This window comes from Salvelinus namaycush, chromosome 14, assembly GCF_016432855.1.
Source record: "Salvelinus namaycush isolate Seneca chromosome 14, SaNama_1.0, whole genome shotgun sequence".
In the NCBI taxonomy this organism is placed as follows: Eukaryota; Metazoa; Chordata; class Actinopteri; order Salmoniformes; family Salmonidae; genus Salvelinus; species Salvelinus namaycush.
The window spans coordinates 29557354-29581189 of NC_052320.1; the positions used below are offsets into that span (position 1 = coordinate 29557354).

At 45.2% G+C, this 23836-nt stretch overlaps 1 protein-coding gene across 1 annotated transcript in view; it reads left to right on the forward strand.

The window, feature by feature from the left end:
• The window catches only part of LOC120058689 (forkhead box protein J3-like), a 48092-nt gene extending 24904 nt beyond the window's left edge, over window positions 1-23188 (forward strand). Inside the window, exons 4-11 of the mRNA XM_039007434.1 lie at window positions 2181-2282; window positions 4860-4988; window positions 11204-11402; window positions 13475-13819; window positions 14829-14930; window positions 19890-20093; window positions 22454-22555; window positions 22824-23188. Of these exons, the coding sequence (XP_038863362.1) occupies window positions 2181-2282; window positions 4860-4988; window positions 11204-11402; window positions 13475-13819; window positions 14829-14930; window positions 19890-20093; window positions 22454-22555; window positions 22824-22936 (1296 nt within the window). The 3' untranslated portion in view covers window positions 22937-23188. The remainder of the gene's footprint in view (window positions 1-2180; window positions 2283-4859; window positions 4989-11203; window positions 11403-13474; window positions 13820-14828; window positions 14931-19889; window positions 20094-22453; window positions 22556-22823) is intronic.
• Window positions 23189-23836: the final 648 nt, after the last annotated feature.

The window sequence follows — 23836 nt, forward strand, 5'->3', positions numbered from 1 at the left end:
TACAAGCTTGGCACATCTGTGTTTGGGGAATTTTCTCCCAATCTTCTCTGCAAATCCTCTCAATCTCTGTCAGGTTGGAGGGGGAGCGTCGCTGCACAGCTATTTATAGGTCTCTCCAGAAATGTTCGATCTGGTTTAGTTCCGGGCCCTGGCTGGACGACTCAAGGACATTCAGACTTGTCCCGAGCCACTCCTGCGTTGTCTTGGCTGTGTGCTTAGGGTTGTTGACCTGTTGGAAGGTGAACCGTCGCCCCAGTCTGAAGTCCTGAGTGCTCTGAAGCAGGTTTTCATCAAGGATCACTCTGTATTTTGCTCTGTTATTTTTTCCCTCGATCCTGACTGGTCTCCCATGCTTCACCGTAGGGATGGTGCCAGTGGCATTCAGGCCAAAGAGTTCAATCTTGGTTTCATCAGACCAGAGATTCTTCATTCTCATGGTCTGAGAGTCTTAAGGTGGCTTTTGGTAAACTCCAAACGGGCTGTCATGTGCCTTTTACTGAGGAGTGGCTTCCATCTGGCCACTCTACCATAAAGGCCTGATTGGTGGAGTGCTGCAGAGATGGTTGTCCTTCTGGAAGGTTCTCCCATCTCCACAGAGGAACTCTGGAGCTCTGTCAGAGTGACCATCGGCTTCTTGGTCACCTCCCTGACCAAGGCCCTTCTCCCCCGATTGCTCAATTTGGCAAGGTGGCCAGCTCTAGGAAGAGTCTTGGTGGTTCCAAAGTTCTTCAATTTAAGAATGATGGAGGCCAGTGTGTTCTTGGGGACCTTCAATGCTGCAGACATTTTTCAGCTACTCTTCCCCAGATCTGTGCCTCGACACAATCCTGTCTCAGAGCTCTACGAACAATTCCTTTGACCTCATGGCTTGTTTTTTGCTCTGACATGCACTGTCAACTGTGGGACCTTGTATAGACAGGTGTGTGCCTTCCCAAATCATGTCCAATCAATTGAATGGACCACAGGTGGACTCCAATCAAGTTGTAGAAACACTTCAAGGATGATCAATGGAAACAGGATGCACCTGAGCTCAATTTCGAGTCTCATAGCAAAGTGTCTGAATACTTGTGGAAATAAGGTAGTTCTGTTTTTGATGCACATATCATAGCCATTGTTTGTCTGTAAGGTGACTAGTCCATCTAACTGTTCTTCTGTGGTATATAGTGGTCAAATAGCAAGTAAAATGTTGTTAGGGCCGAGGCACCAACTATCCTTTCTTGTAGGCATACAGGAGGACTAATTCTCTTTCTCTTTCCTGATACACTCTTGAATCAAGCCATTCTTTCCAAATACACACACCTCTCATGGATCTTGCAACTCTCTCCCCTCTTTTAGAGTTTATCATAAATTAAAGTTTGCATTTGTTGCAAACCAATCCTCTTTCAGTGAGCAGTTTTGGGAGCCAGGCAAGTGAGGGTAGACTGAAAGTGGTGAAAGATACATTTTGTGTCTGTAATAATTATTAACATTATGTTATGGTTTACTGTAGACTATACCAGCTCAATATTAGATGCTATCTATCCCATCAGTGTTCTGTGGAGCAGTGTTGTAAAGTACTTAAGTACTACTTTGTTTTTGGAGTTTTACTTCACTACATTCCTAAATAAAATAATGTACTTTTTACTCCATACATTTTCCCTGACAACCAAAAGTACTTGTTATATTTTGAATGCTTAGCAGGACAGGAAAATTGTCAAATTCACACTTATCAAGAGAACATCCCTGGTCATCCTTACTGCCTCTGATCTGGCAGACTCACTAAACACACATGCTTTGTTTGTAAATTATGTCTGAGTGTTCCCCTGGCTATCTGTAAATTAGTGTTGGAGTGTTCCCCTGACTATCTGTAAATTAGTGTTGGGAGTGTTCCCCTGGCTAAAAAAAACTAGAAAATAGTGCTGTCTTGTTTACTTTATGTAAGAAATTTTAAATGATTTATACTTTTACTTTTGATATTTAAGTATATTTTAGCAATTGCATTTGATATTTAAAACCAAATACTTTTATACTTTTACTCAAATAGTATTTTACTGGTTGACTTTCACTTGAGTAATTTTCTATTAAGGTACCTTTACTTTTACTCAAGTATGACAATTGGGTACTTTTTCTGCCACTGCTGTAGAGACCAAAACACAGCCCTCTCCCATCTCTCCTTTATATTACTCTGTCCTATTCTCCAGGCCTCCACCCCCTACAGCCTGGAATCGGAGTCCCTGCGAATGGACTGTATCATGTACGGAGATGCCTCTCCCACTCTGGCAATCAACACTGTGACTAACAAGGTAGTTGTCTGTCGTAATGACATGCAAACCCGTAGCCCTCTGGGGCAATATTGTAACACTGGCGATCTTTGTTCAAGGTAGTGATATTAATGGCGCCCATCTTTTTTTCCCGACCTGCCAACCCGCACACAATTTGAGGTCAGCGTATGCTGGTACGAAAAACTACCCTAAAATAGTCAAAAATAGGTTTCAAGTTGGCACATTGTGGGCGAGGAGAGAATCTCTAGCTCTCCGCTCCGGTCCGCCCCGTAGTCGTAATAGCCTACTATTTTCCTCCTGGCAGCGCTCCACTTTTTCCTTTGATACCAACGGTGAGGAAAAGGGGTAGGGAAAATGGAGAACGAGCTGTTTGCCAAATACATCTTCCCAAATTGTATGTGTTAGTCAAGCACATAACCACGTGTTATTTTGTAGTTAGCTCCTTAGCTAAGTCGTTATTACGACGAAGGTAGTTAGTTACAGCGTTTAGTCAACTAAGCAAGAACACTTTGTTAACCGCACATGCTTTGATCTCCACAGCGGTAGTAGGCGCGAGTGCATTGACGTGCGGTGTTGCGTGAATGGAAACAGACATGGCAGACAGGGATGTTACGCTAATACCGTCCTTCACAGAAAGTTATTATAAACGATTACAGTAGTAGGCCTATGTTAATTAACCCCCTGGGGTCGATTGACGATTTAATTAACATTTAAAAAAAATCCCCATTAAAAGCTGTCTGTTTGAGCTAGAGATATACGTTTTGTTATATATATGGGCTGCGTCGCAATCCATGTCGCTAGTGTCGGTCTTCCGCGCCTGCGGTGTAAAGTGGCAGAGCTACAGCGTTGTTTGTCAGTCCAAGAGACATCCCTAAAATTGCTCTTCACACGAAAACATTTGTAGCGGGCGAACTGTTTGGCCTACACGTTGGTTTTTTCTGTTTGTTCCACGACCCCCACAAGCCCCACGGGACTCGTTTGAAGTCGGTTCCACTGATGTGCCAACCTCTGTCTGGAGCATCAAACCGTTTGGGCAACAAACTAATATGACCCCACTATGGAAAGGGGAGACTCACGAACACGATGGTGTTCTACGAGAGCCAGAAACAAGCGTCACGGAACTCGTCCCAAGGTAATCCGGTACCGGTTTAAAAAGTGAATGGAAGTAGTTTTGTGCTACCAAAAAAATTGGATTAAATATGTCAATTTTGGGGGGGGATAATTTCGTAGCCTTATCTTCTAGATATAGGAACGACACTTCAAACCCTTATTCCTTATTGTTTAATTTTTGAATGTCTGTTTTGCCATTTATGATTGTGTTATTCAATGCATTTCTATGGGCTATAGCAGTAAAGGCCAAATTCAATATTTGATCAATGAATTATACCTACAGGGGTCCTAAAATTCTAAATCAAATAGCTAAATGATCCATGGTGTCATGGTTTACCAATGACAACAAGGGATGTTGAATGAATGGTAGCCTAGTAGTCAGACTTAACTTGATGCATTATGTCAGGGATGGAGATCTGAAACAAGCTCATATAGGCCTAGTTCAGTTGTTTCATATTCCAAATAGCCTACTGTAAGCTAGACTTCTACATTGCATCCAGTAATTGAATTAGTCCGAATTTTCTCCCCAAACAAAATGAAGACAGTTTACTTTTTCACTAGACTATCCACATTAAGACACCTATTAATTAGAATAATCATTACCCCTAAGTTTAACTTAGAAACATTTGAAAGTTTCATAGAGACCACCTCGATTTAATGTAGAATCAAACAGAATACTTCTGTGTTGGCTACATTGTTTGCTATAATTTCAATGGATACTTAGGGACTTCCCCAGAGTCAGATGAACTCATTGATACCATTTCATGTCTCTGCAGTGTGAAAGAAGTTGCTAACTAGCGCTAGAGAAATTGCTAACTAGCTTTAGTGCAATGACTGGAAATAGCATGCTAGCAGATACCCATAGACTTCCAGTCATTGTGCTAACGCTAGTTAGCATTGTCTCGCAAAACTACCTCTATCTTCCTTCATACTGTACACAGAGACATACAAATGGTATCCATGAGTTCATCTGACTCTGGGAAGTATATAAATCCCAAAGTATCCCTATTAGACTCTAGGTTTCTAGAAATGGCATTTACAGGTTTTTCAAATGCAAAATGCTCCAACCTCCTGAGGGGGGAGTTGACTGACCCCCTCCGTACCTCCCCCTACCCAACCTTAGACCAGCACCACTTTGTCAGAAAATCCCAGGGAGAGCCCTGATTTGTACATTTAAATGTATTTCTAGTTAGCTACTGAAGAGCAGCAAATTACCAAGTACCTATAACAGTCTTCTGCCAACATCAATATTAGGCTAAAAAGTGCATTTGCCTATGATTTGAGCAGTGCGGGTGTCACGTGTCGTTGTGGGGGCCATGGGTGCCCCCACCGCGCTGAAGTGTTACTCGTAAGAATTCTTCAAACTTGGCAGGTCTGTTATTCCAGCAAGTGATATAAACATTGGCCATCTTTGTTCCAGCAAGTGATATAAACATTGGCCATCTTTGTTCCAGTTGGGGATATTAACAACCACCATCTTTGTTCCAGGTAGTGTTGTACAAGACGGAGCAGGAGGACAGCGACAGCCCCAGGAGCAGCCTCAATAACAGCATCTCTGACCAGAGCCTGGCCTCAGTCAACCTCAACAGAGTAGGCATCGTGCACAGCTACACGCCGGTACGTCACGCACCTCACTTAATAACACCGCTAACACTGCCGCAACAGGATGTTTCATGTCCAACGGCTTGAGGAGAACGAAAGCTATACTATACCCATGTGGCTCTTTATTCCCTTTTATATTGCTACTTTTAACCAGGACCCATATGACTCTGGTCAAGAGTAATGCACTATATGTAATAGGGTGCCATTTGGGGAAGAGAATATGTGTTGTGTCAAACGGTAGAGGTAGGGAACATCTAAACCAGACTGCCTATATTGATTTGAGTGACCTTTGCTTGAAAAATCATATTTATTTTATTTGTCATTAGAAGTCTTAGTGGGAATCTGCCATTGTTGCTATTGGTCGACCTTTACTGCTGTACACGACTTCAGTCTTGGATCAGAGTGGACTTTTCCCAGACAGTGTTTGCTGGCTCACTACTTCAGTGGTTATTGCGGCAATGCTGCTCATGTGAGGCTGTGTTATTGTTTGTGTCTGAGGCCACGGCAGTGTGACGCAGTCACTACTCACACACAGCCCCTTACCTATTCCAGGTCACACACACAAACACTGTGTGGAAATACCTGGAGTGGGGTGGTGTGCATGAACACACTACTGAGGCGAGGGTTAAATTCATACCTAAAGGGTTGTTTCTTTAGGGAATTAACTTCTTTAATATAGGGGGCAGCATTTTCACTTTTGGATGAATTGCGTGCCCATAGTGAACTGCCTCCTACTCTGTCCCAGATGCTAATATATGCATATTATTATTACTATTGGATATAAAACACTCTGAAGTTTCTAAAACTGTTTGAATGATGTCTGTGAGTATAACAGAACTCATATGGCAGGCAAAAAGCTGAGAATAAATCCAAACAGGAAGTGAGAATTCTGAGACTGGTCAACGTTCAACTCATCGCCTATTCAATTCCCTGTAAGAAATGGATTTGTTTGCACTTCCTACGCCTTCCACTAGATGTCAACAGTCTGTAGAACGTGGAATGAAGCTTATGCTGTGTTGTGGGGCCGGATGAGAGGGGAATGAGTCAGTGGTCTGGCAGATTGCCAGTTTCTGGCTTTCCTCATGATATCGCCTTGCGTTCCATAACTTCTACAGACATGAAGGAATGCTCCGGTTGGAACGTTATTGGATATATATGATAACAACATCCTGAAGATTGATTCTCTACTTAGTTTGACCAGTTTATGCGACCTGTTATATAACTTTTTGAAGTTTTCGTCCGAGTTCACCTGCATCTGCGCGAGCGTTTGGACATGTGCACTAAACATGCTAGCAAAAGTAGCTACTTAGACAAGTAATGGACATTATCAAACAAAACAACAATTTATTGTGGAACTAGGATTCCTGGGAGTGCATTCTGATGAAGATGATCAAAGCTAAGGGAATATTTATGATGTCATTTCGTATTTCTGTTGACTCCAACATGGCGGAGAAATTTTGTTATTTTTGAGCGCCGTCTCAGATTATTGCATGGTGTGCTTTTTATGTAAAAAAAAATTGAAATCTGACACAGCGGTTGCATTAAGAACAAGTGTATCTTTAATTATATGTAAAACATGTATCTTTCATTCAAGTTTATGATGAGTATTTCTGTTATTTGACGTGGCTCTCTGCAATTTCTCCGGATATTTTGGAGGCGTTTCTGAACATGGCGCCAATGTAAACCGAGATTTGTGGATATAAATATGCACATTATCGAACAAAACATAAATGTATTGTGTAACATGATGTCCTATGAGTGTCATCTGATGAAGATCATCAAAGGTTAGTGATTAATTTTTATCTCTATTTCTGCTTTTTGTGACTACTATCTTTTGCTGGGAAAATGGCTATGTTTTTCTGTGGCTATGTACTGAGCTAACATAATCGTTTGGTGTGCTTTCGCCATAAATCTTTTTTGAAATCAGACATGTTGGCTGGATTCACAACATGGGTAGCTTTAATTTGGTGTCTTTCATGTGTGATTTCATGAAAGATTGATTTCTATAGTAATATATTTGAATTTGGCGCGCTACATTTTTTTCTGGCTTTTGGCCAAGTGGGACGCTACCATTTGGTTGAGATCTGGTGACTGAGACAGCCATGGCATATGGTTTACATTGTTTTCATGCTCATCAAACCATTCAGTGACCACTCGTGTCCTTTGTCATCCTATGGGGGCATAGCCATGGTAGCCAAAATAATGGCCTGCCCAGCATTTGTATACATGACCCTAAGCATGATGGGATGTTAATTGCTTAATTAACTCCGGAACCAAACCTGCGTGGAAGGACCTAAACTCAGCAAAAAAAGAAACGTCCTCTCACTGTCAACTGCGTTTCTTTTCAGCAAACTTAACATATGTAAATATTTGTATGAACATAACAAGATTCAACAGCTGAGACATAAATTGAACAAGTTCCACAGACATGTGACAAACAGAAATTGAATAATGTGTCCCTGAACAAAGGGGGGGGTCAAAGTCAAAAGTAACAGTCAGTATCTGGTGTGGCCACCAGCTGCATTAAGTACTGCAGTGCATCTCCTCATGGACTGCACCAGATTTGCCAGTTCTTGCTGTGAGATGTTACCCCACACTTCACTTCCACCAATGCACCTGCAAGTTCCCGGACATTTCTGGGGGGAATGGCCCTAGCCCTCACCCTCCGATCCAACAGGTCCCAGACGTGCTCAATGGGATTGAGATCCGGGCTCTTCGCTGGCCATGGAAGAACACTGACATTCCTGTCTTGCAGGAAATCACGCACAGAATGAGCAGTATGGCTGGTGGCATTTGCATGCTGGAGGGTCATGTCAGGATGAGCCTGCAGGAAGGGTACCACATGAGGGAGGAGGATGTCTTCCCTGTAACGCACAGCGTTGAGATTTCCTGCAATGACAACAAGCTCAGTCCGATGATGCTGTGACACACCGCCCCAGACCATGACGGAACCTCCACCTCCAAATCGATCCCGCTCCAGAGTACAGGCCTCGGTGTAACCCTCATTCGTTCGACGATAAACGCGAATCCGACCATCACCCCTGGTGAGACAAAACCGGGACTCGTCAGTGAAGAGCACTTTTTGCCAGTCCTGTCTGGTCCAGCGACGGTGGGTTTGTGCCCATAGGCGACGTTGTTGCTGGTGATGTCTGGTGAGGACCTGCCTTACAACAGGCCTACAAGCCCTCAGTACAGCCTCTCTCAGCCTATTGCAGACAGTCTGAGCACTGATGGAGGGATTGTGCGTTCCTGGTGTAACTTGGGCAGTTGTTGTTGCCATCCTGTACCTGTCCCGCAGGTGTGATGTTCCAATGTACCGATCCTGTGCAGGTGTTGTTACACGTGGTCTGCCACTACGAGGACGATCAGCTGTCCGTCCTGTCTCCCTGTAGCTCTGTCTTAGGCGTCTCACAGTATAGACATTGCAATTTATTGCCCTGGCCACATCTGCAGTCCTCATGCCTCCTTGCAGCATGCCTAAAGCACGTTCACGCAGAGGAGCAGACACCATTTTGGGTTTTTTCAGAGTCAGTAGAAAGGCCTCTTTTAGTGTTCTAAGTTTTCATAACTGTGACCTTAATTGCCTACCGTCTGTAAGCTGTTAGTGTCTTAACGACCATTCCACAGGTACATGTTCATTCATTGAACAAGCATGGGAAACCGTGTTTAAGCCCTTTACAATGAAGATCTGTGAAGTTATTTGCATTTTTACCAATTATCTTTGAAAGACAGGGTCCTGAAAAAGGGACATTTCTTTTTTTCCTGAGTTTATATACTTCTTATCCCTCATTTACTCAAGTATTATAATTTCTTATGTCAGTTACCTGTAGTTGGACATATTTTTGGGGTAGATGTGGCAACTGTTTGCCATTTGTTTATCAATCACTCCCCCACCCCACTCCCACCTCCCCTGCACCTGCATTATACAAAAGGTCAACACAATTTCATCAAATTAATCTATCTATTCTCGAGGCCATCCTCTGTTTTCCTCCCATCCCCTCATCTCTCGTTCCGGGGGTAATCCCCAGACCTAATTTACGGCCAGTCATGTGGGATCAGGGTTAGTTCTGCTTCGTTAGTCCACCCAGGTGACGCCTCCTCGTTGAAGGTGATTACTCCTGGCGTCTCCTGCTGAAGTCTCAAGTCCCAGCACTGCCAAGATCGCTGGATAGAAAGGCCACGTCGGCAGGGATGGATGTGTCGCTTTCAGTTTGATCAACTTCAGGGAGGTGCCACGCCGATTGGACTTCTAATTGTATATTTGAGGCCACTGCACATGGCAGAGCCACAATTAGGATGGAGAAAGGGTGAAAATATTATACATACAGTGCCTTCAGAAAGTATTCACACCTCTTGACTTTGTCCATATTTTGTTGTGTTACAGCCTGAATTTAAAATGGATTACATCTAGATTTCTCACTGGCCTACGCACAATACCCCAGAATGTCAATGTGGAATTATGTTAATAAAAAATGAAAAGCTGAAATGTCTTGAGTCAATAAGTAATCAACCCCTTTGTTATGGCAAGCCTAAATACGTTCAGGAGTAACAATTTGCTTAACAAGTCACATAATATGTTGCATGTGCTCATTCTGTGTGCAATAATAGTGTTTGACATGATTTTTTAAATTACTACCTCATATCTGTACACCACACATACAAGTATCTACAAGGTTCCTCTGTCGAGCAGTGAATTTCAAACACAGATTCAACCACAAAGACCAGGGAGGTTTTCCAATGCCTCGCAAAGAAGGGCACTTATTGGTAGATAAAACTTTTTTTTAAAGCTGACTTTGAATATCCCTTTGATCATGGTGAAGTTATACACTTTGTATGGTGTATCACTACACCCAATCAATACCAAGATACAAGCGTCCTTCCTTCTCCAGATAGGAAGGAAACCACTCAGGGATTTCACCATGAGGCCAATGGTGACTTTAAAACAGCTACAGAGTTTACTGGCTGTGATAGAACATTGAGGATGGATCAACAACATTGTAGATACTCCACAGTACTGACTTAATTGACAGAGTGAAAAGAAGGAAGCCTGTACAGAATAAAATATTCTTAAACATGCATCCTGTTTGCAACAAGGCACTAAAGTAAGTATGCAAAGAACGTGGCAAAGCAATTAAAACGTTGTATTTAGGACATAAAGTTATGTTTGGGGCAAATCCAATGCAACACATTACTGAGTACCACTCTCCATATTCTCAAGCATAGTGGAGGCAGCATCATGTTATGAGTATACTTGTAATCGTTAAGGACTGGGGAGTTCTTCGGGATAAAAAATGTATGGAATTGAGCTAAGCACAAGTAAAATCTGACCGGAAAACCTGGTTCAGTCTGTTTCCACCAGACACTGGGAGATAAATTCACCTTTCTGCAGGACAATAACCTGAGAAACAAAGCCAAATCTACACTGGAGTTGCTTACCAAGAAGACAGTGAATGTTCCTGAATGGCCTAGTTACAGTTTTGACTTAAATCAAAAATGTATGGCAAGACCTGAAAATGGTTGTCTAGCAATGATCTACAACCAATTTGACAGAGCTTGAATAATTTTGACAAGAATAATAAGCAAATGTTGCACAATCCAGGTGTGGAAAACTCTTAGACTTACCTCAAGACCCACAGCTGTAATCACTGCTAAAGGTGTTTCTACAAAGTATTGACTCAAGGGTGTGAATAATGTAAATGAGATATTTCTGTATTTCATTTTCAATACATTTACAAAAAACATGTTTTCACTTTGTCATTATGGGTTATTGTTTGTATGTGGGTGATTTTTTTTTTTAAACACAAAAAACAACAATTTAATCCAGACTATAATTCAACAAAATGTGGAAAAAGTCAAGGGGTATGAATACTTTCTGAAGGCACTGTATATGATGGACTTTATAGAAGTAGAATGACTGTATAGTATAAACTACTGTAGTGTTGTTATTCCCTCAGTAAATTGCGTTGAGAAGGTAATTAGGGCAGAATCCTAACATGAGAATTTTCATAACACAAAAACTTTTGTTGGTTGTCGTGGTCTCCGAAAGAGGTGCTGGCTTAGTATAGATACAATCGGCCTGGGCTCTCGGGTTAGAAGGGGGAATGACTAGCAGAAGACAGGGATATAGAAAACATGTTTACTACCTTAAACAGGCACAGTGTGGATACCTCAAGTTAGCATCCAGCCTTTTTAACCAAAGTCATGAAAATACCCTTTCCCCCTCTCTGTAGGTCAGTAATCACTCAGAACCCTCCTCCCAGTCTCTGAGTTTAAAGCTGCATCCTCCCCCTCCACTTCCTCCTCCTCCCCAGCCCCAGTACAACGTAGCCGAGGGGGACAAGCAGCTCCTCTTCTCCGACTTCGAGGACCTCAGTGCCTCCTTCCGCAGCCTCTACAAGTCTGTCTTTGAGCAGTCCTTCAGCCAGCATGGTGAGTCATGGGCAGAAGCACTCTGATGCAGACCTGGGTTCAAATACTGTTTTGTTTTCTATCAAAATACTTTGGGGCATTTGATTGAGCCTGCCTGTAGTCACGGTGCGGTTTGCAGCAGGCTAGCTAAATCGAACACAGCTGAAGTATTTGAAAGAAAACATGCTACCGTCATACCCGGTTGATGAGAAAACAGAGGAAGAGCTGCATGGGGAACATAAGTGGGAATGAAACATGCTTTTTCTACTGATTATTTTACTGGTTAGCTAAAAGCACACACCACAACAACATGGCGATCTCCTACACCAAAGTTTGGACGGTTAATTACGTTAACCAGTAATAAAAATATTTCTTTGTATTCCTCTATTGAACTCACATAAACAAATAATAAATTGTGCTAAAGATCTAAAATCTTTGCGTCACTTAATCAAACGAGCCAGGCAATCAAGGGGAATTCTCAGAAAAACAAAACATTGTATTCACACTTGATTGGAGCAAAGTGCAGCGGCTGTGTGACTAGCTTTGATACTTGCTAATTAGATTGTGAAGCTTCTCGCTAATTGCTTCCTGTAGCTTCCTATTGGGTCAACAGGGCCTCTTCCTGCTTGTTATACCATCCACCTTCTCTAACCCCAAACATGGACGCGCTCTGTCGGTCTGTTGCCTGAAATCAATGCCTTCATGACAGTTTCTTTTTATTGTTCCAAAGATATTGTACAAGGAGGAGCAACGAGCTGAATTGTGTACAATGAAATATAAAAACGTAACAAATATACATCACTACGAGAATAAATAACAATGACAAAGCCTAGGGCATTGAAAGTCAATGGCTATGTTGGCTGCTTTTTAGCAGGTGTACCATGGCTGGAGTGGCACTGTAACCATTGCACTTAATCCCAAAGTGTATGAGGTCCCAACACCTCTTTAATGAATTGGCAGTTTGCTGTACTCCCACCATACAGTATGGGCAAAGTTTACGTCATGCAAAAAAAAACACATCTGTGCATAAAATACTGTACAATTTGTAAAAAATTCTTCAATGTGCGTTCATTTAAGAAGGCGACTATTTATGCCTTGCTCAGTTTAGGGAACTCTAGCCTAGTTAAATAATCACCTCCATATAACGTACATTGTTATATGTATATTTAAAAGTTAGAAATTAAATCACGCTGCCATATAATAATGATGTTTACGGGTATTATTTGCATCAATCTGTGCTCTCCTGCATTGTTGTGAAAATGCCATCCTACAATATGTGGTCCGTTCTATTTCTATGGCCCCCACAGCCTAGGCAAAGTGAAGCTCACTGCCTTGCATGCTTGGTGCTCCCGAGTGGCACAGCGGTCTAAGGCACTGCATCTCAGTGGAAGAGGCGTCACTACAGTCCCTGGTTCGAATCTAGGCTGTATCACATCCGGCCGTGATTGGGTGTCCCATAGGGTGGCGAACAATTGGCCCAGCGTCGTCTGGGTTTGGCCATCATTGTAAATAAGAATTTGTTCTTAACTGACTTGCCTAGTAAAATAAAGATACAATTAAAAAAATGCTTCTACCAAAGGAATGGTGTCAGTAGTCATTGCCTTTGAGGGGCTGAAATGCTGTGAGTCACCCAAGCAGCCAAGCTCCTCACCCTCCCTAGAAAACCACAGCGTGTCTAAACCACATGGACTGACTCAGTCAGGGTGCATCTCAATAGACTAAAGTGGCTTCTCCTCTCCCGTCTCCTTTCCTTCATCTGTGTTGTGAAAGACTGATGAAAGCCTGCCAGTGCAAATAAAGGTGAATGACACAAGGAGAGTAGAGGAAGCCACTTTAGACTATTGAAATGCACCCTCAGAGCTTCAGTGAGGATTCCTGATGTGGTAAGGCAGATATCAGTCTAAATAACACACATGCATCTAGAGTCAAATTCATCAAACCCATCAGAATGAAATCCCTCCGGTTTGCGTGAGTATTTTTTTAATGAGAAAACATCTCTGCATCAATTGCAGTCACAATTGGCGTAGGTGTAGTGCTTCTAACCTTTCCTGTCCTGTCTGTCTGTTTGTCTGTGATTGTGGTTGGCCCTGCAGGTCTCATGGGTATGCCCAGCGAATCGAGCCAGCAGCCACGGACGTTGTGCTCCTACCAGCACTCCCCTGGCCGGGGCAGCAGCAGGGGCATCAACGCCCACAACCACCAACACGCACACAACCACGGTCACCGCCATAACCACCACCCGCCCCACTCGCAGCACCTCTCTCCCCACGCCACACACAACCAACACCAACCTCATCAACACACTCAGCACAGGCAGCACTCATCTCAGCACACACAGCACCCTCAACACCGCCAGCACCCCAACAGTGGGCAGCAGCAGTCACAGCACCTCCAGAGCCATACTGGCCAGCCAGCACAGATGCCCTGCACCAGCACTGGTAAGACGCACTAGTGTACTGTCTGAGACAAAACGCACCTAAAAAATGGACGGCCGAGTGCCTCTGACTAGAATATCGCCTGTCATTTTCTGTTAATTTCCCGACGATTCCACATGCTGAATCGGCACAAACAGCAACCGCTCGGCGACACCCAGCAGGCAGTCGCTTTAACACACTGCGGCGACAACAAACGATAGGGCGGCCACCCACTGCTTTTAGCCATTCGTTGTGGTGGTGTGTCTGAAGCTTAAGGCAGGACTCGGGTTCAGCTGCTATCCATGAATACTACTCCCTACATGCTCAGCAAGGACTCATGGATTGCATTGTATTAGCTATGTAGTTTTTTTCCCACTACTCCTCAAAGCGTGTCACACCGTGTGAAGCAGACTTAAACTCATAGAGACAGGCATTTCTGAACCTCGTCGAGGTCTCTCATTTGGGCTAGTCTTTGTTTTTCCTGTGTCTCTGCACTGGGCTCTAGGCTCAGAGAAAAGCCCTGTACAAATAGACGCTGCATTATCTGGGTTATTTCCCTTTCCACAGCGCCTGGGATGAATGAAAGCAATCCCCTGTCTTTGATCCACAGCTTCAAATGTGTTGCCGTTTGTGGTTTAAGGCAGAAAATCATTCCTCTTCACTAACGTCTGTGACTTGAATTTACTCAGTGAAAAAGATGACATCTTGTGGTCAAAAGCGTCACTGCATCTTACTCAAACTACATGACTTCTGTTGGTCCTTGGCTGTCACTGTTGATTGCAGCACCATGCTCTTGTGTCAACGTTTCCCTGATCGTGTTCCCGGGCTAACGAGACTAACATTTCGCCTACCGTTACTTAGTTGTGCCTTCCTGCCTAACACTGACCCTGCCTCGCTCTATTGCCCACTCCCCCTACCTAAAATAATTGATTTTAGGTTTGTTTTAATAGAATTATTAGATGCCTAACTGGTTTTGGGGCCCTGGTGCTACACCAGGAAGAAATCTAGGGGGAAAACGTGTGTGTCTGTGCAGGTCTGTCAGCCGACTGGTACCCCAACTTGGACTGGCTGAAGGAGAGCTGTCGCATCGCCGGCAGCTACAACTGGGCTGACGTGGACCTCGCTCCATTCCAAGGTAAGAAGAAGGAATAATTTATTAAGACGGACCAAACCACTGATTACACATACACATTAGGTTGGAGAGGCTGGAGCAGTGGGAGCCACAACAGTGTTGTTCCTTGCACAACAGCAGGTGAGGTTATCTTTCTTGGATTTGTCACTAACAACCCTCTTGTAGTCGGCTCAAATCCCATCAGATTTTTTTCCATGATTTGAACTGGAAACCTTCTGGTAGCAAGCCCACCCCTCTAACCTCTAGGCCGCCAAAACCACCGACTAGCATATCCTAAATGTAAGAAATGGTGGTAACATCACATGTATAATGCTATTGTAAAACCTGTCACAATCATCTCATAGCTCCTTATTGTAGCCTTATTTCTGAATTTAAATGTATAATTAAATACATTTTATGCGTTCATCAATATGCACAGATTATTCATTTGGAAATTATACTGAAATGTACGAAAATGTCACTTACCGTCAAATAATTTTTCTTTGACACAAAACTCTTTCATGACATAGAATGACCAGGTGAATCCAGGTGTCACGTTCCTGACCGGTTTTCTGTTATTTTGTATGTGTTTGATGGTCAGGGCGTGAGTTTGGGTGGGTAGTCTATGTTATGTGTTTCTATGTTGGTTAAAGGGTGACCTGATATGGCTCTCAATTAGAGGCAGGTGGTTTTCATTTCCTCTGATTGAGAGCCATATTAAGGTAGGTGGTGTCACATTGATTGTTGTGGGTGGTTGTCTCCTGTGTCTGTGTCTATGTACGTTGCGCCACACGGGACTGTTTCGGTTTGTTTGTTCGTTCGTTCGTTTTATGTAGTCTGTTCCTGTTTCATGCGTTCTTCGTGTCATGTAAGTTCTTATGTTCAGGTTCGTCTACGTCGTTTGTTATTTTTGTTAGTTAGTCAAGTATAGTTCGTTTTTGTCTTGTTCAATAAATATCATGTCATATCACGAAGCTGCATTTTGGTTCAATCCCTGCTCCTCCTCTTCGGATGAAGAGGAAGAGGAACGCCGTTACAGAACCACCCACCTATCCAGAACCAAGCAGCGTGAATTCGAGCAGTGGCCTGCTACACAGGATTATTGGAGTTGGGAGGAAATATTGGACGGAGAAGGTCCATGGGCACAGCCGGGAGAATATCGCCGTCCCAAAGCTGAGCTGGAGGCAGCGAAAGCAGAGAGGCGGCGATATGAGGAGGCAGCAAGGAGACGTGGCTGGAAGCCGGAGAATCAAGCTCAAGACCGGAGTTATGAAGGTACGCGGCTAGCACGGAAGCCCGTGAAAAAAAAAAAAAAAAAATTCTTGGGGGGGGGGGCTAAGAGGTAGTGGGCCAAGGGCAGGTAGGAGACCTGCGCCCACTTCTCAGGCTAACCGTGGAGAGCGGGAGTACGGGCAGACACCGTGTTACGCAGTAGAGCGCACGGTGTCTCCTGTACGTGTGCATAGCCCGGTGCGGGTTATTCCACCTCCCCGCACTGGTAGGGCTAGATTGAGCATTGAGCCAAGTGCCATGAAGCCGGCTCTACATATCTGGCCACCAGTGCGTCTCCTCGGGCCGGCTTACATGGCACCAGCCTTACGCATGGTGTCCCCGGTTCGCCTACATAGCCCGGTGCGGGTTATTCCACCTCCCCGCACTGGTCGGGCGACGGGGAGCATTCAGCCAGGTAAGGTTGGGCAGGCTCAATGCTCAAGGGAGCCAGTACGCCTGCACGGTCCGGTATTTCCGGCGCCACCTCCCCGCCCCAGCCCAGTACCACCAGTGCCTACACCACGCACCAGGCTTCCAGTGCGTTTCCAGAGCCCTGTTCCTCCTCCACGCACTCTCCCTATGGTGTGTGTCTCCAGCCCAGTGCCTCCAGTTCCGGCACCACGCACTAAGCCACCTGTGCGTCTCCAGAGCCCTGTACACACTGTTCCTTCTCCCCGTACTCGTCCTGATGTGCGTGCCCTCAGCCCGGTACCACCAGTTCCGGTACCACGCACCAGGCCCAAGGTACGCTTTGAGAATTCAGTGTGCCCTGTCCCTGCTCCCCGCACTAGCCTGAAGGTGCGTGTCCTTAGCCCGGTGCCTCCAGTTCCGGCACCACGCACCAGGTCTACAGTGCGCCTTATCCGGCCAGAGCCATCCGTCTCCCCAGCGCCATCTGAGCCATCCGTCTCCCCAGCGCCATCTGAGCCATCCGTCTCCCCAGCGCCATCTGAGCCATCCGTCTCCCCAGCGCCATCTGAGCCATCCGTCTCCCCAGCGCCATCTGAGCCATCCGTCTCCCCAGCGCCATCTGAGCCATCCGTCTCCCCAGCGCCATCTGAGCCATCCGTCTCCCCAGCGCCATCTGAGCCATCCGTCTCCCCAGCGCCATCTGAGCCATCCGTCTCCCCAGCGCCATCTGAGCGTCCAGAGCCGTCAGCCAGCCATGAGCGTCCAGAGCCGTCAGCCAGCCATGAGCGTCCAGAGCCGTCAGCCAGCCATGAGCGTCCAGAGCCGTCAGCCAGCCATGAGCGTCCAGAGCCGTCAGCCAGCCATGAGCGTCCAGAGCCGTCAGCCAGCCATGAGCGTCCAGAGCCGTCAGCCAGCCATGAGCGTCCAGAGCCGTCAGCCAGCCATGAGCGTCCAGAGCCGTCAGCCAGCCATGAGCGTCCAGAGCCGTCAGCCAGTCATGAGCTGCCCCTCAGCCCAGAGCTGTCATTTATCCAGAACTGCCCCTCAGTCCAGAGCTGTCTCTCTGTCCGGAGCTGCCCTTCAGTCCGGAGTTGCCCCTCTATCCTGAGTTGCCCCTCTATCCTGAGTTGCCCCTCTATCCTGAGTTGCCCCTCTATCCTGAGTTGCCCCTCTATCCTGAGTTGCCCCTCTATCCTGAGTTGCCCCTCTATCCTGAGTTGCCCCTCTATCCTGAGTTGCCCCTCTATCCTGAGTTGCCCCTCTATCCTGAGTTGCCCCTCTATCCTGAGTTGCCCCTCTATCCTGAGTTGCCCCTCTATCCTGAGCTGCCTCTCTATCCTGAGCTACCTCTCTATCCTGACCTACCTCTCTGTCCTGACCTACCTCTCTGTCCTGAGCTACATCTCTGTCCTGAGCTACCTTATCCCGGTGCTGCCCCTTGTCCCGGTGCTGCCCCTTATCTTAAGGTTACCAGTTAAATTAAGTGGGTGTAAGATGAGGGTGGTCATTCTAAGGGGGAGACGTAAGCTGGGATTGACTATGGTGGGGTGGGGACCTCGCCCAGAGCCTGAGCCACCACCGTGGTCAGACGCCCACCCAGACCCTCCCCTAGACTTTTGGTGGTGCGTTCGGAGTACGCACCTTGAGGGGGGGGTTATGTCACGTTCCTGACCGGTTTTCTGTTATTTTGTATGTGTTTGATGGTCAGGGCGTGAGTTTGGGTGGGTAGTCTATGTTATGTGTTTCTATGTTGGTTAAAGGGTGACCTGATATGGCTCTCAATTAGAGGCAGGTGGTTTTCATTTCCTCTGATTGAGAGCCATATTAAGGTAGGTGGTGTCACATTGATTGTTGTGGGTGGTTGTCTCCTGTGTCTGTGTCTATGTACGTTGCGCCACACGGGACTGTTTCGGTTTGTTTGTTCGTTCGTTCGGTTTATGTAGTCTGTTCCTGTTTCATGCGTTCTTCGTGTCATGTAAGTTCTTATGTTCAGGTTCGTCTACGTCGTTTGTTATTTTTGTTAGTTAGTCAAGTATAGTTCGTTTTTGTCTTGTTCAATAAATATCATGTCATATCACGAAGCTGCATTTTGGTTCAATCCCTGCTCCTCCTCTTCGGATGAAGAGGAAGAGGAACGCCGTTACACCAGGTGACAGCTATGACCCCTTAATGTCACCTGTTAAGTCCACTTCAATCAGTGTAGATGAAGGGGAGGAGACAGGTTAAAGAAGGATTTTTAAGCCTTGAGATAACTGAGACATGGATTGTGTATGTGTGCCATTCAGAGGGTGAATGGGCAGGACAAAAGATGTACGTGCTTTTGAACAGGGTATGGTAGTAGGTGCCAGGCTCACCGGTTTGTGTCAAGAGCTGCAACGTTGCTTGGTTTTTCAACTCTCAACAGTTTCCTGTGTCTATCAAGAATGGGCCAACACCCAAAGGACATCCAGCCAAATTGACAACAACTGTGGGAAGCATTGGCGTCAACATGGGCCAGCATTCCTGTGGGGGGTGCAATTCAATATTAGGAAGGTGTTCTTAATGTTTTGTATACTCAGTGTATGCAAAAGTTAGACCCTATGTGTTGGTTGTAAGTCACTTTGGATACAGAGCATCTGTTTAATGGATGTAGCCCAATGTCAATGATCGTTTCCCAGGTAGAAAAGGCCCATCCTAGGATGCTTATGAAATGGCACCCTATTACCAATGAAGTGCACTATATGCATCTGAAATGGCACTCTATTCCCAATGTAGTGCACTACTTTTTGACCAGAGGCCCCTAGTCAAAAGTAGTGGACAACGTAGGGAACAGGGTTGCAGCGGTAACTGCAGCCCTGGTCTCTGGTCTGCTTGGCCACTGCCTCAGTGTGAATAATCTAATTATCCCTGGCTGTGGAGCACTCTTATCAGGGTCATTGCACAAAGCTGCACATCTACTTATGATTGATGACCGTGCTGAATGTTTAGATGCAACTCGCCCCCACAGCGCTTGACCTCCTTCACAGTCGAGCAGCAATGGTGGAACCCAATCCTCCTTCTACCCTAATTAACATACTGCTTTCATCCATCTTGTGTTTTCAGAAGGGTTGCAAAATTCTGTTAACTGTCCCAAAATTCCCAGGTTTTCCAGAAATTCCAGCTGGAGTATGCTTGAATTTCCTGCTTATTCCCTCCTGTTTCTTGACATTTTCTGGGAAAGTTACCATAATTTTGCAACACCAGTTTTCAGACCAGTGCAGGTGAGGGAAAAGAAGACTAGAACAAGAAACTAAAATGACCCAATCTGTGTGTGTCTGACAGGACTAAAGGAAAGCATGAGGCAGGCGGAGCTCAACAACTGGTCCCTGGACTCAGCCCAGATAGCCGACCTGTGCTCCTCCATCAACCAGTTCTTCACCCGCACTGGGGTCATCCCACCACAAGGCCCATTGCAACCACAGCCACCCCCGCCTGCCTGTCACGGCCCCATGCACACCAGCAAGCCCAGTCAGCACATCAACACAGGTCAGTGGCCAGTAGGATGGAGTTGCCCCTCTAGAGACTGGTCTAAAGTCAGTTGTTAACAATGGTTCTGCTTAGGCTTCGAGGACGATGGAAACCTGATCCTAGGTCAGTCTCTACCGTGCCTCCCATATAGATCTGAAAGGGTTTGATTGATTAAAGCGAAACTTCCTTTACTGATCTAATCAGGTAGGCTGGAGTTCAAATGTTAATTGTCACATGCTTTGTAAACAACAGGTGTCAACTAACAGTGAAATGTTAACTTACTGACCCTTCCAAAAATGCAGAGAGAAAAAAAGAGAAATAAAAGAAAAATATAATAACACAAGGAATACATTTTGTTACATTACAGCTTAAATAGTTTTTCCCCCTCACCAATCTACACACAATACACCATAATGACAAAGCAAAAACAAGTTTTGGGACATTTTTGCAAATTTATAAAAAATGTAAAACCGATATCACATTTACATAAGTATTCCGACCCTTTACTCAGTACTTTTTTAAAGCACCTTTGGCATTAATTACAGCATAGATTCTTTCTGGGTAGGTCGTTACAAGCTTGGCACACCTGTATTTGAGGAGTTTCTCCCATTCTTCTCTGCAGATCCTCAAGCTCTGTCAGGTTGGATGGGGAGCGTTGCTGCACAGCTATTTTCAGGTCTCCAGAGATGTTTGATCGGGTTCAATTCCAGGCTCTGGCTGGGCCACTCAAGGACATTCAGAGACTTGTCCCGAAGCCACTCCTGCGTTGTCTTGGCTGTGTGCTTAGGGTCGTTGTCCTGTAGGAAGGTGAATCTTGGCCCCAGTCTGAGGTCCTGAGCCCTCTGAAGCAGGTTTTCATCAAGGATCTCTCAGCCTTTTTTAAAATTTGATTTATTTTACCTTTATTTAACTAGCCAAGTCAGTTAAGAACAAATTCTTATTTTCAATGACGGCCTAGGAACAGTGGGGTAACTGCCTTGTTCAGGGGCAGAACGACAGACTTTTACCTTGTCAGCTTGGAGATTCAATCTTCCAACCTTTCGGTTACTAGTCCAACACTCTAACCACTAGGCTGCCTTTGCTCCGTTCATCTTTGCCTCAATCCTGACTAGTCTCCCAGTCCCCTGCCACTGAAAAACATCCCCACAGCATGATGCTGGCACCATTATGCTTCACCATAGGGATGGTGCCAGGTTTCCTCCAGACGTGACGCTTGGCATTCAGGCCAAATAGTTCCATCTTGGTTTCATCAGACAAGAGAATCTTGTTTCTCATGGTCTGAGAGTCTTTAGGTGCCTTTTGGCAAACTCCCAAGTGGGCCGTCATGTGCCTTTTATTGAGGAGTGGCTTCCGTCTGGCCACTCTACCATAAAAGCCTGATTGGTGGAGTGCTGCAGAGATGGTTGTCCTTCTGGAATGTTCTCCCATCTCCACAGAGGAACTCCAGAGCTCTGTCAGAGTGACCATCAGGTTCTTGGTCACCTCCCTAACTAAGGCCCTTCTCCCCCGATTGCTCAGTTTGGCCGGGCGGCCAGCTCTATGAAGAGTCTTGGTGGTTCCAAACATCTTCCATTTAAGAATGATGGAGGTGACTGTGTTCTTAAGGAACCTTCAATGCTGCAGATTTTTTTTCAGTACACTTCCCCGGATCTGTGTCTCGACACAGTCCTGTCTCGGAGCTCTAAGCACAATTCTTTCGACCTCATTGCTTGGTTTGTGGCGTGGTCCCGTGTGGCTCAGTTGGTAGAGCATGGCGCTTGCAACGCCAGGGTTGTGGGTTCAATTCCCACGGGGGGGACCAGGGTTCAATTCCCACGGGGGGGCCAGGATGAATATGTATGAACTTTCCAATTTGTAAGTCGCTCTGGATAAGAGCGTCTGCTAAATGACTTAAATGACTTAAATGTTTTTACTCTGAAATGCACTGTCAACTGTGGGACCTTATTTAGACAGGTGTGTGCCTTTCCAAATCATGTCCAATAAATTGAATTTACCACAGGTGGACTCCAATCAAGTTGTAGAAACATCTCAAGGATGATCAATGGAAACAGGGTGCACCTGAGCTCTATTTCGAGTCTCAAAGCAAAGGGTCTGAATACTTATGTAAATATTTCTAAAAACCTGTTTTCACTTTGTCATTAGGGGGTATTGTGTGTAGATTGCTGAGGATTTTTTATTTATTGAATCAATTTTAGAATAAGGCTGTAACGTAACAAAATGTGGAAAAAGTCAAGGGATCTGAATACTTTCCTAAGGCACTATACTGTATGTAACAGGACAGATAATAAACAGGAGCATCAGTGTGTGATGAGTCAAAAGAGTTTGTGTAGGTAACTGAATGACTGTTGCTTCCTGTTGGTTGTCTTCATCTCCTGTAGGTAATCCGTATATGGACTCTAGACAGAACATGTCTTCAATGTTGGGACCCCCGGGTTACCCCCACATGACCCCCATGAGCACCGCAGGCTCCACGATGACAGGTACTACTGCTAACTACTCAGCCCCCGCACATATTGGACTGTGTGTGTGTTTGTGTGTGTGTAAGTAATGTCATGTAGTTTTATAACGTAATAATGGTGCAATGTACATTTGTATAATGCACAATGGTTTGTTTGATGTCTGTTTGGACCCCAGGAAGAGTCTTGGCAATAGCTAATGGGGATCCTGCTAAAATACTCGTACAGTTTATGTGTTTGCGTATGTATGTGTGCGTGCACAGCTGCCTTACACCTTTACCTCCATCTTCAGGGCTCCATGGCCAGATGAACCAGCAGCACATGATGCCACCTGGACACTACCAGATGAGGAGGCTGCCTACCGAAGACATCCAGGACGACTTTGACTGGGACTCCATCGTTTAGAACTGCCCCAAGGAGAGGAAGAACGAGGGATAGGGAAAGAGGATCAGAAGAGTGGAAGAGGATTGGGACCGGCCACATATGCCCTTTGGAGAAAGAGAGACATTACAGGAGAGGAGTGTCAATCACCTGATTTTGGTCTTTTTATACAAGAGTGTAGAGTGACTTTGAAGACAATCAAACGTAAAGAGAGACTAGTCAACGTTTACCACTGGACAAGTTATGGTCATTTTGTCGAGAAAAAATTACATTTGGAACGGTTTCGCCTCAATGTTCCAAGTGCCAACAGGTTTAGAAGTCGCCACAAATTGTGACAAGCGATGGTGAAGTATTTTGTTTAATATATGCTTCGATTCTCGTTTCCTTCCGCTCAAAGTGGAAAGTAGCGTTTGTGTTTTCCGTCAGGTTTTTTTCAAGACACGTCCACCTGCCACTGAACTGAAAGGACTGGGCGTGGATGAAAAAGATAGTGCCATTATACGTCGGAACAAACAACCGGCATCATGCCAATTAGTCCACACAGTATTGTGACTTTTCCTCCTCTACTCCCCTATCTGGCAGAAGGGATAAGAAATCCACAGAATTATATTTGCGCCACTTCCAAGAAATACAGGTAGTTAGAAATGTGACAATAGGGGTAGACCAGATAAGAATCGTCACGCTAATAAGGGAATGACATTGGGGTACGGTGGCTGTCGACAACAACAAGTGTTTGACTGACTCAGGCGCCATCTTGTTGGTGTAGGCTTATATTGCAGAGAGAAGTGACCGTATGTTATCAGAGGAGAAATCACATTATACCACACCTGGGTTCAAATGCTATTTGAAATCTTTCCCGCCTTGAGTGTGAGATTAATGGGGTTTGCACTTTTGAGATGTTTCTATTGGTCCAAAAAGTCTTAA